Source organism: Calypte anna, chromosome 2, assembly GCF_003957555.1.
Source record: "Calypte anna isolate BGI_N300 chromosome 2, bCalAnn1_v1.p, whole genome shotgun sequence".
NCBI classification, from domain to species: domain Eukaryota; kingdom Metazoa; phylum Chordata; class Aves; order Apodiformes; family Trochilidae; genus Calypte; species Calypte anna.
Genome location: NC_044245.1, coordinates 50640701 through 50653209, shown reverse-complemented (window position 1 = coordinate 50653209; position 12509 = coordinate 50640701). Strand labels below are relative to the sequence as shown.

Genomic DNA, 12509 nt, shown 5'->3' with positions numbered 1-12509 from the left:
GCCTCATCAGTTTTCTATAAGTATTAAAAGCAAACAGCTTGGTGTGACAACAGTGTTGGTTTATGGGTGGTTGTATAGGGGGTTTTGTGGATCCTGTTTGTTCTGCTTGCTTTTTGAGAACTCAGTGAACCGTGATTCTTTGAAGTAAATAGAGAGGGGGTCCTATGCTATTTAGGCTTGGGACATCAAAAAGAAGGAACACATCTGTGTGACTCACTCAGTACTGGAGAAAAAAGGCTCAGCAGTCACCCCAACTGGTGAAATTTGGTCTGTTTCTTATTGCCATGCGTTTTTCCAATATAAAAATGCATTTTCTTTTAGCCAGCAATCTTCTAAAAGTCACTTGCATTTACACCCTGTGTTTATAAAAATGTTCAGAGCACTACAGCATTGCCAAAGTAGACTGTTCCTTCTATTTTGGGACCCAAAGCAACAGAGCTGTTTTCAGTCAGTCCTCATGCTTGCACTCACAGATGTAGAGAATAAAGCAGAACTGATACATCTGGGATCTTAACACCTTCCAGCTGGTGTTTTATCAGAGGGCAACCTGCATATGTCTGCTTAAGAGAGGGGATTATTGTCCTCACATGACCATATCTGAAAGGGACAAAAGAAGGTTTAAAAATATTGAATGTCTCCTTGCTTCAGATGTCATTGCTGGAAAGTGCTCATGTTGGTATCTAAATCTTCTATTTCTGTTGGGTAATGAGATGCAGTGTACACAAAAGACCCTTTGATTTCTCAGTTGGGAAGTTGAGTTGATGCCTTATGTGCTAATGTTGACAAAAAGGACTGATAATGTCATCATGTGTATGTGTAAAATTGCTGTTATATAGATTATCAAACCAAACCAGTAGAAGATTCTGTGGTGCTATCAAGCTTGATATTAAATAAAAAAAATTCAATACTACTAAATTGTTTTGTTCTTTGTAGTGAGCGGTTCTGGAATATTTTAAGGGTTCAGGGATGTTCCAATTTGGTGACATTTTTTCTTTTTTTTTTAACCAGAAAAAGCCCCTGTCTTCTATAATAAAAGAAGTCTGCGATGGGTAAGTTCTACCATATAATTCATAATAGACACTATACTTTTTAAGTTATTAAACCAACCAGTTGGTAATTTTTTTCTGAAGAAAATCTAGATATCCTATATGACTACTTTCGTAGATCTTGTAGTTTTTATCTTCAGATTTTGGATTTGCAGTATATGTTGGAGCAATTATTTGCAAGATGAGTTTCCTAACAAAGTAGCTCCATCATGTGGGTGACTCTCATTTAGACTCTTTGTTGGTTTTTTGCACAAATGTGCATTTTACCCACATTTATACTTATGGTCCCTGCAGTTTGTGGGTTTAGGAACTATAGCACTGACTGTGGCTTTGAATTTTGAGTGCTAAGTTTAGTGGCTAAAGTAAGCTGGTCAAGTTGATGTGACTGCTCACATCAAGCTGAAATATTAATCACAATAGTTGGCTAAAAGAAATGTATTGCTTTAGTTTTAATATGTTAATATCTGGGGACAAATGCTGTTTTTAACCAAGTGCTACCACACAGGAGAAACTTATTAATATTTATCAAATTGCTGAGTTAAAAAGGTGGTATTTTATGCATAATGTAATGTATCAAGTTAATATTATATGCATTGGGAATTGTATAGGCTAGTGTAAAATATTCATACTGTAATTATTTTTTTGTGTGTGTTGTAGTGGTTTAGTGATCTTGCTTACTGCAAGCAAAAGTTGTGCTTGCTGTTTTTGATAGACCTGGAATGTATGTCAGATCATTATCAACTTATTTTTTGAGCACTGAAGTATCACTGTGGTGACAAAATAATTTCTCTTCTCTCCACCCTCTCTCTTAATCTTTGTCTTTGAAGGAAGGTGTTTGTTATGCAATTTCTTTCTTGACTGTGGTCAATTTTAAGGCTTTGTTTCAGTTATGCAAAGGGAAAATCATATTCGTAGGGTATATTTACACTCAGATTTTCCCTTTGTAAGCATGCTTTTATCTTAAACTTTGGAACTCACTGAAAACTATGGAAACATGTATGAGGAATACTTGGGAATGACAGGCACTTTTTGATCTTGGTAAAATTAAGTAAAGGGTATTTTTGAATTTGTAAAGATTTTATTTGGTGTTTAATTTATTTTCATATTTCTTAGGTGGTCTCTTGCAAATCATGATCAGTTTGCTCTGCAGCATGCTGATAGTTCTAATTTCTACATCACAGAGAAGGTAGGTAAATTATTCAACAAAGTTCTTGCATATCCTATCAAAATGTTTGCCACAATAATTTATTTTAAATTACAATATACAAAAATACAGAATATTTCCCATCATGCGATGCCAATGAGAGGGTAGGTACTAGGACACCTGGTTTTAATGATTTTTGCTCTGATTTCTTCTGTTTGGAAAGGCAAATATAAATTTGGATGTACCAAGGCCTTCATATCTGAGTTTTAGCACTGAGTCTGAAGGCTTTGCTACCTCTGCGTGTTTAGTATTCCACTGACAAGTGGTGCACAGGAAATTGAAATCTGCAAAACATGATGGGCTCTCTTTGAGGTCTGAGCAGACCTTCCGTGCGTGTCACTTCCTTCTTTGACTGATCAGATAGAAATGAGTTTTGGTGACTGTGTAGTATTTGCTACTCTTTCCCACCTGGTGTCTTGTCCTTTTCCATTACTGTATGTCAAGCTATCTTAATTTTACGGTCACCAGATAGCATGACAATAGGCAATTCATGAAGTGATGTAATGATTTCAGTACAGAGTAATAAAATGGCTGTAGCTGTAATAAAAATGGAATGTCTAGTCCAAATAAATGGGATGTGCTCATCTGAATGAGACCGAGTAGTACATTCATTCCTAGCATAACTGATAGTATTGCTGAAATGACTGAAAATATTAAAAAAAAAAAGATTAATTTGTTTGGAAGAGTGTACACGTTAGTGCTGCAGAGGTACCATTTCTAGGTGAAAGGAAAAGAGCACTGTTCAAAACCTGCTGAAGTCTGCATGCAGGTTCCTGCCTCTCTGTCTCTTAGTGAATTTTGAGCAAACTAGACCTGAGCTTAGCTTCATAGATATAGCTGCTTCTTGATTGTTTTGTCATCAGATTATTTGGCTTAGTCTTGAGCTGAAAGGGTCTTTTAAATTTACTTCTGCATTTTACAGTTTTTTAGGGTTTGCTAAACACAGCTGAGACACGAACACTTTTCTTGCAGTAATTTTTTACTCCACCCAAGAAATGAAGAAAATTTAGGCACATTTAAGCATATAGAAAGACTAAATTTAGCAAGACAGCTATAGCAGTTGCTTGTAAGATAGTGCTTCTTTTTTCTGGTTTTGCTGGGGTTTTTTTGTTTGGTTGGTTTTTGTTGTTTTTGTTTGTTTGTTTTGTTTTGGGTTTTTTGTTTTTTTTGTTTAACAGGCCAGTTTCAGTTTTTCATTTAACTCCTTGCCACCCAAGATAACCTTCTCCATTCCTGACAAGTTTGTTTTGGGTTCTCCACTCTTAGGCTTGCATGCTTTTTGTCCTTTCTTTTCAAGTTTCAGTAGACTGACACTTCAAAGGCCACCACAAGGAAAACTGTTGAAGTATTTATTGGCTCCTGTTTTGCCTCCACCCAAACTAAATAGTGAGGCTGTGTTTTGCTAATTGCCCTGAATTGTGACACAACATTTTCCAATAAGCCAGACACAATTGAATTTGCCTGTTGGCATTTAAGCTCTGATTGTACAGTGAATGTTTCCAAGAAGCTAGGACTGAACAGTTGGTTGAAGGACTTTGTCCTAATACAACTGGAGGAATCATACAGGCTCTGCCTCTACCTTTGATGGGAAGGATCCTGCAGCTCTGGAGAAGAGAAATGTTTTCTGTTCTGCATAGAAGGAAGTCTGATGGCTTTTGGCCGTCTGTAACTTGCAATAAGGGTGGAAAATTATGGTCTTCTAGAACATTTTGGATTGTATTGCAGAGAGGACTTTGAGTTTGTTTATTCCCTACTGAAAATATGCAGTGTCTGACTCTGAGTCACATAAATAAGAGAGAGGATCTCTAAATGCCACGAGTATTACTCAGATGTCTGTGACTTTTATTAGATATTGTTCACTGTTTATCACTGCTTATTGGACAGTGGCTATAAAGAGAGGCTTCTATAGGCCATCACCCCTTCTGCATACTTTCCCTCATTTGTGTGCAGTAGAATGTTGTTGCTTTCTGCATTACAAAATGAAAAGCACCAGGCATGAGGAAAACAAATGCACTTCAATGAAGCTACAACACAAATCATTAAAGCCCACACTGCTTTAATCTGCCTGTTACTAGGATGTGAGCAGAGCTCCTTTGCTACTACAATAACTTCTGATAAGTAAATATTTTTCACTGCTCTCAAAGATGAATTGTGTGTTGGTAAATATGCAGAAAATATTATGCATAGGTCATGTTTCCACAGAGCCTGGGTGACTGCTGATTTATAGCCTTGCAGGTAGAGATCCCTTTTTTAAAAAATACTACTATGTTTAATGTTACCAGAAAAAACCAAAAACAAAAAACAAAGCAATTAATGGATTCTTGTACAAAGTAAAAGGAAACTTTGAAGTGAAAATGCTGTAGATGTGGGACAACACATGGCTTACAATTATATTTTTGGTTTTGGGCGGCAAACAGCTCATCTGTGTTTTGGTTATCATGTGCAGAACTCTATCTTCTGTAGATGACCTTTATTTCCTGATTATGCCATACACAAATGAAAACAACGCCCAAGCAGTTCTGTCTTAATTTTTTTTTCTTTTTTTCTTTTTTTTTTTTTTTCTTTTGCCATATGATTTGGAAAAATGCTGCTACAGGAGTAGCAATAACGCCTTCAGACAGTGTAAGGACCTTTTTTAAATAAAACTTGAGTCAGCCAATATTCCTACTAGAAATAGGGCTTATCATAGAAAATACAGTTTGCACAGTTGCCTCTGGGGCTCTCGTTTGGCTATATCTGTGTCCCTGACAGTGCAGTGCAAATTATTAATTATGTATTTTAGTAGGTTTTTTTATAGTGGGAGAAATAAGAGGTTATGTGAACAAGAAAACCAAGCAGGCATAGTGCCTAAGCCCTCATCAAACATCTAAAAATCTGACTTCTCAATCAGGATCTCATTGTGTTAGATAGATAGTGTATAATTGAGAACAAAAATCACCTTTACTTAGATGTTTGTGTCCATCAGGCATCCAAGTGGCTCATGCAGCAGGTTGGTGGGCATGGCTGGTCCCTTATTGCTGCTCACCCTTGCCTTTCAGACAAGGTCTGGCTCCTGTAGATCCATTTGTGTGCCTACACTGCCCACCATGGGCTCTGGCTCTGGGGGGGGGGGAATTGTTAGCTCAAATTTGCTGTCTCAAAATGAAAAGATCATGAAGGAGCTGGTTCATTTCAGCTGTTCAGATTACAGTGCAGCCTCCAAAAGGTGGCTTTGCAGAAGTACGGGGCTGGGGAAGAATAGAGTCCAGGCTGGCTTCACTGCTGGAGGCAAAACCCTGCACCAAAACAACTATCAGGAATAAAAAGCTAATTCACTTGCTGTTAGTGGCTTTGTGAGCCAGCTCCAAGCTATGTTTGGCACACAGTGATGATACTGGTGCCATTTTTTTATGTTATCTTTGAAACATAAAAACTTTTTGTGACTGCAGCCCATTTTTATTGCCACCATTTTGTTGTGGTCAGTTTTTTACACCTGGAGACTCCTTGTATGTTCTTCCCCCCCATATTCCCTAAATCCTGCATTTCCCTTTCATTCTTATGTCCTCCTTGCATGAACTGGAGGAGAGCAGACACTGAGTTCCTGCCATTAATTTTGGCTGGCTTTTCTGCTGGTTTGCACAGGGAGCTGCCCTCACCTTACTTTTGTTGTCATTACTCATCTCATTGCTGTGTTTTTAGGCCCTGTCTCTCCAAGCTGGGAACCTGGTTAAAGTCCCTGGTGTTTGTTTGTTCTCAAAGGTGCTTTTGCTTGTGACCTATTTTTTGCTGAATGCAACCTGTAATTGTATATTCATGTGAAATTCCACCATGCCACTACAGGCTCCCTGTGTGGGAGTGTATGCAAATGACAGGATAAGAAATGAGCCACTTGTAAGGTTGGAGTTTTTTGCTTTTTTTTTTTTTTCTTTCATGTTTTTAGTATTCATCTATTTTCATTGAGTAATTTGAACTTCAGTGAGTTGAAAGTAGACATTCTCAAAAATAAATGTTTCTCATTCATTGAAGGACCTGGTACTTTCTAAACAGCTGAGAATGAGAACTAGCATGAAGGCTGGGAACTGAAGAAAAGTTTGAAATGATCTGTTCCTCATATCTGCCATTTTTTATTATTCTTGATAATATAATTGTTAACATTATTACATAAATGGCAGATTCCAATCCAGATTTGGCTGAGATTAAACTATGCCTGCCTTACCCTTTTCTGTTCCATCATTGATGTGGTATTCTGCACATATTCCCAAACTTCTTACTATTTTGGGACATCTGCACAGCCCTGCAGATATTCCTCCCAATAAGAGAGAGCAGCATATTTTTGGGAATCAGAGTCAGAGTGGCCTTGCTTCTGCCTGCTTGATGAATGCTGGTAGCTCTGCCTTAGGACTCCAGTAAAACTAGCAGCTGCTGATATATTTTGCCAGGGGGATAGAAGAAGAACATGAGTATCCATACACTAAATCACTTTCAGTCCTCCTTCATTCAGGCTGATTTGAAGAACAGTTGTTCATCCTTCTCTTAGGAAATTAGTCCAAGTTTTTAGGACTCATTTTGGTAGGACTTCAGGTTTCATACTATATTTTCCAGAGAAAATAATTTCTGTCTACTCAACCTTTTTATTTTCTGGCCCCAGCACGACATCTTGGTTCTTCTGTTTTCCTCCTTTTTAAATATTCACTGTGACAATATCTTCTGTTTAGTTTCCTTACTTCCATGTCAAAGGCTGTTGAGATGGATCAAGTGATTATTTTTCTTAAATTTACTTTGTAATTTTGCCTCAATCATGAAAAGAGGAAAGGCTCTGAAAAACTTTGTCTTTCTGTTATGGCACTTGAAGGCAGGTGTGATACACCAGAGGCACAGTGGGACTGTTTGGGGTTCAGCTGATAGCAAACAGTTCTGTGTAAGATCTGTCTGACAGAAAAATCCCATATACATTTTCCTTCATGCTTAAAAATATCCTCTTTTGATGAGCAGTTTTTCAACATGTAGTGAGCAGTCATCACAGCTCCCTCCTGAAAGGGAACAGTTATGATTTCTTCTCCCTTTCCCCAAGAGGTACTGCTACTTCATGTCTGCAGGATACAGCATTTTTTAGACAATTTTAGGTGGTGGCGGCAAGGGGGAATCATTTTGTGCCACAAATTAAATTTGAATTATAAAAAGTCTGCCTGATCTGGTGAAAGGGTGAGGCAGGACCCTTGAATCAAGTTATCACATAATCATTCTGGTTGGAAGACTTTTAAGACTATCAAACCCAACTGTTAACCTAACTTTACTGAGTCTAATGCTAAACCGTGTTTCTAAATGTCCTTATGTCCATCATTTGTTTGTGGAACTGGCTTAGGCTGATGTGGAATTAACTTTTTGGCAAATTCTGACCATTGTAATAAATGGAGGTTTGTTTTACCTACAGTCTGTGCATCTGAGGGGAGGGGTACAGGCAAGGGAGGAGGAGTGGGATGTACATGTTAGAGATATATATGCACCTGTAGGTTTCCCCCTTAAACAAATCTCAGTATGGTTCCAAATGTGGTACTGGCCCTCTTACCTACTTATACAGTAGTACTTCTTCCTGTCTTTCCCCTTACAAGCTGGACAAAACCCAAAATGATAAAATTTTCAGCTAGTTTAGTTCCCTTGTTGACTCATCAAGTAGCTATGCAACTGTTTATGCCCCATAAAAACAGTAATAGGAATGAACAGAGACTGAAAGCAAGATTCTACTTTATGGTGGCAAGCTGTGCTTTCATTTGGCAACCATGGTCTTGGCTTGGGTCTTCAGCTACTCCTCTGAGTAACAACATCTGCTTTAGGAGCTACTGCAGTGACCCCTCAGTGTGCAATTGTGTTGGGCGAACTGCATCAAAGAACAGATTTCAGTTTGACAATCCTTATTTTAGGGTGGGGTGGGGTCTTTTTGGTTTGGTGGTTTTTTGTTTTGTTTGGGTTTTTTTTGGTTTTGTTTTGCTTTGTTTTGGTTTTGGATGTCTATTCCAAGCTGCCTGTTCTGATTTCCCCACATGATCTCACCAGCAGCAGTTTGAGCCCAGCTAAGTCTGTCATTTCCTGATGTTTATTTTGATGGGGCTGTTTGTTGTCTGCCCACCCCTTCCCTGTTTCTGGTACAGCTGTCTGCGTGTCTGTGTGGTTGCTTGAACAAGGGAAGTGATCCAGGGTAAAAATAACTTGTGTGTAACTTCTTCTAATGTGTCCAAAACATGTCTTCCCATAGTGGAGTACCAGTGCTGCTCTGCAAAGTCTTACCTGATCATGTTGTTCTTGTAGATCACTCCACCTAAAGACAAGTATGGACATCTACTTAGGATGTGGCTTCGGTGACATTGAAGCCAGTGTAACTGTGCATTGCTGGAGAAAAAGGCAGTCAGCATTCTTTCCCCTGCCTCCCTTGCTTCATTCCTTCACTTCTCTAGCATCCTTGTGACTGTACTGTTGAAAAGTGAGTTGGCTCAAATCATGGATCTGGCTGGAGACAAATCTAGATTTTTTTTTCCCTCCTTTTTATGAATAAAAGAGAGGCAAAGAGGTAACATTTTAAGGTTAGGTGGTTGACTGTGCTTCTGTGTGTTGGTAAACCTGATGTACAGGAAGTGCTGGGAGTCCACGTGCTGCAAAGATATGTGTAGAATTGTGCCTCCAGAAAACTTCTTCTTTTTAGAAACTACTTCACTACCAACATTTAATTTTTTTAAGAGAATTTCTAATGTGAAGAACAAGAAGACATTCTCTCTGTTCCCAGCAGCTTCACAGAAACAGAATTTTATCAAAAGATGAACTGCCTCAGTATTTCTTCTAAAACAGTACAGCCCTGTCATGCCAAGTAGTACGATGTTGATAATTACCTATATCTCTCAACTATCACCTTATTAAAGTTTCTGGTGACTAAAGATAAACTTAAGAAATTTCCTACCAAATCATCCAAATGTTGTATCTAACCTCATGGTCTATCTTCAGCTGCAAATGCTATTCATGGCTTTCCCTCCCTTCCTGCTTCCTCAGCGTTTGCATTTGTTGTACTACAGGTGTTGAAGTCTGCACTTAGTCCCCTCAGGGTTCATATAAGGGCCATAGAATTCTTCCATCTCTTGCTGAACCTCCCGATGCTGCCTGCTTTCACGACCTTTTGTGACAGCAAGCTCAGGAAGTTCATTGCCTGCTGAAGGAAGAGGTACATTCTTCATCAGCCTTAAACTAATCACATGCTGGTTACATCAAGTTACCTGCTAGTTCTGATACTGTAGGATTTGATAACCATGGTTCTGCACTCAGCTTGTCCACAACTTTCCCTTCTGTGGCTTTTGTCCCTCCAAAATGAGATGACCTTGCCTTATGAAGCAGCTGCTCAAGGCCACTGAGATTTCATTTGCTTCTCTCTGCATTTTCACTAACACTGCTGTTGTTGCCCCCAAAATGTGGAGTCTTTCACCTGGTGTGCAAGAAGCAGATCCACGTGACTACTTGCTTTAATATCTGGTTCTGCCCAGAAAAAGAAGCAGAGTGGTATTCCACAAAGCAAGCTTAATTTCCTGAAATTTGAAGTGCTACTTTTCTACCCCAAAATGTGAAAAATAACTGTAATTATATTTTGTCATTTGTATGCATGATTGGTTTACCAGCTCCTCACTTCCATTGAAAGTGGCAATGCTTAAAAATGTCACTACACATGCTCAAAAAGTAGGGGGCTTTTTGTTTGTAGGAGTCCCTCTAACCTGTGGGTGGTATTTTGCTATACTAATAGTACATTAATATTAATGACACGTTAATATAGTGAGTCCAATTACTTGGTGTTTTCTACCACGGCCATCGTGGTCAAGGCTATAACCAAGATAAGTTGTTGGTAGTACTCCTTTCCATCCCTTTCATTTGTCTCACAGGTGTCTTGTCTGTCTAAAGGACAGGCTGCTGAATACTTGGGACATGTTTTCCTCTACTTGGGATGTTTCTTTTTCTAATTCTTTCCATTTCACTGTTATATAAGCTCTGTTTTTATTCTGCGTGTCTCTTTTGTTTGATATCGTGTGATTTTTCCCCAAATGTGATTTTTTTTTCCCCCCCAAATTTTACTTTAAATCAGTTACTGACACCTATTTCCCCCTTTGGGACTTCAGTATATACAAACTTCTATTCACTTAAGCATCACTCATATTTTTCTTGTTGGACATATTTCCCTGGTAATATTCTAACAATTTCCACTGTGTTTTCTCCTCATTAAGATGGGAAGGAGTTTTCTTTGAGAACTGAGCTTGGCTGTAGCATCTTATAGTGCATTGTACAAGTAAAGATAAACACATAAAAGCTAACATAAAAATTACTGCTACACCTCCAGTTCTAAACCAGCTACCTAAGCCTGGAAATTAAGAAGTATACCAATTCCATATTTCAGGAAATCCAAGAGAGATATCATTCTTTTGTGTCTCTTGTACAACTCAGGCCTGTTGCCAGATTTTCTTCAGGTCTGTGGATATTCTTCCACCCTGGTCCATATACACACAGCAACTTGTATTTATTACTGTGCATACTCCCCCCCCCTTTGACACCAAGAGCAGCATGTCCAAAGCCCTTGTATACTGTTCTGTAATTTTTGCCAATTGTGTAACTTCCTCATGGAGGGCTTTGATTGCATCAGCAGTCTTATTTTCAGTTGTCTTAATCATTGCTGAGATATTTATTACTGCTTTTTCCAATTCTCTTACTCCAAGCCAATGGAAAAAAACATCTGGAAATGAAGAAAAATGTCATATTTCTCCTAACCAGGGGGTTGCTACCTCTTTTGTTCCCTTTGAAGTTTCTGAGCTGTATTTGTTGGTTTTACACAAAATAGCATTTTGTATATTGAACAAAATAACATTTTGTTAATTTTTCAGTTTCTCAGTAATGGTCACATTAGGGACTACAGCTCCTGAAGTGCAAATTCTGACCAATTTCTTGGTAAGCACCTTTCTGGATTTGTCTCCATATATCCAATATCAACTTCTTCCTTCTGGAACTGGCTGATTTTTACAAAAGGCCATTGAGGGAGTCTGGGCACATCCTGAATATCTTTCCACAAAGAATGTATCCTTCAGACAGTTAACTTATCCATGGCTTTGGAGGGATGCACCTTTGTATACAAGTGCAATACTTGTTCCTTGATACTGGAGTGATTATTTCTCACTCTTGGGTTGTATTTATCCAGAAGTTGGTCCTGGAGATATTGGAAGGAGTAGGGACACCAATCATAGTCAGGTTACCTCTTCCTCTGAATGTTCAAACAAATTAGTACAAATCCATCAGCTTGACTTGTTTCATGTTCTTTTCTTAAGGCATGTGAGATGGGCCCATTGCATATATTCCCAAGGTTTAGTTATTAATATAGCTGACATCACTGGATCCTCTTTAGGGTGTGAAGGTCAGAACTGCACACAGTACCCTGCATAGGGGTTCATGAAGTTCTGGTGCCTTCTGTCTGGTTTGCAGAACCACTTCTGATGATGCCTAATGGTTACTGGCTGCTGTAGCCCATTTTAATCAATACTTTAGGGGAGCTCTGCCAGCAAGGACTTTGCTCATCTCCTGAATTGCAACTTAAAAATTAACACTATTGTGTATCACTTTGTCCATATTTACTGCTGGCCTAAAGTCATCCTGGTGAAAATGTTACAGTCTCTAACAAAATAAATTTCGTATTTCTGATTTTTCTGTTGTCTCAGTTTGGAGAGAGGTGTATTAAAAATAATAGGAGCATGAAAATAGGAAAGAATCTATTAAAGAACAATACAGACATGTGAAGGATTTTAGATTTCTCTCTTTCTCTTTAGTCCAGTTGGAGAAGGAAACTGGTCAACATTAAAGAATAGTGCTGAGTGAGCTATAACCATGGGGACTAAGGCTTCTAGGTCTTCCTCAAACATATTAAGGAAACATTCCTTTCCAACCAGTTGCATAAGCTGTATCATGAGGTGTTTTGCTGGGTATAACAGAATATTAAAATAAGACAAATACATGGCAAAATCAACTTTAATTTTGCTTTAAATTTTCCAATGTGTCTCTCCCACAAAACTCTGAATAAATGGCTCGATTGTTTTGATTTTTTTTTTTTAAGGGAATTTACACACCTTCATCCCTCTCCATGCTTTGGTAGAGTCTGTTAATGCTTGAGGCCTTCAAGTCTCTGCAACTTACCTGCACAGGGCAAAGTCAATGATGGCTCAGTAAAGGCAGATCTTTGAGAAGGAGCAGGATCTGGTGACAGATAGTGTAGTTTC

At 38.5% G+C, this 12509-nt stretch overlaps 1 protein-coding gene across 5 annotated transcripts in view; it reads left to right on the top strand.

Annotated features, from left to right (window-relative positions):
* The window catches only part of ELMO1 (engulfment and cell motility 1), a 311982-nt gene that overhangs the window by 60959 nt on the left and 238514 nt on the right, over positions 1-12509 (top strand). For 4 of the 5 annotated variants that reach the window (XM_030445753.1, XM_030445755.1, XM_030445752.1 and 1 more), the window contains 2 exons: positions 1009-1049; positions 2160-2232. The exons of the other annotated variant lie outside the window; for it this stretch is intronic. In XM_030445753.1, the coding sequence (XP_030301613.1) occupies positions 1009-1049; positions 2160-2232 (114 nt within the window). The remainder of the gene's footprint in view (positions 1-1008; positions 1050-2159; positions 2233-12509) is intronic. 5 annotated transcript variants of the gene reach the window in all.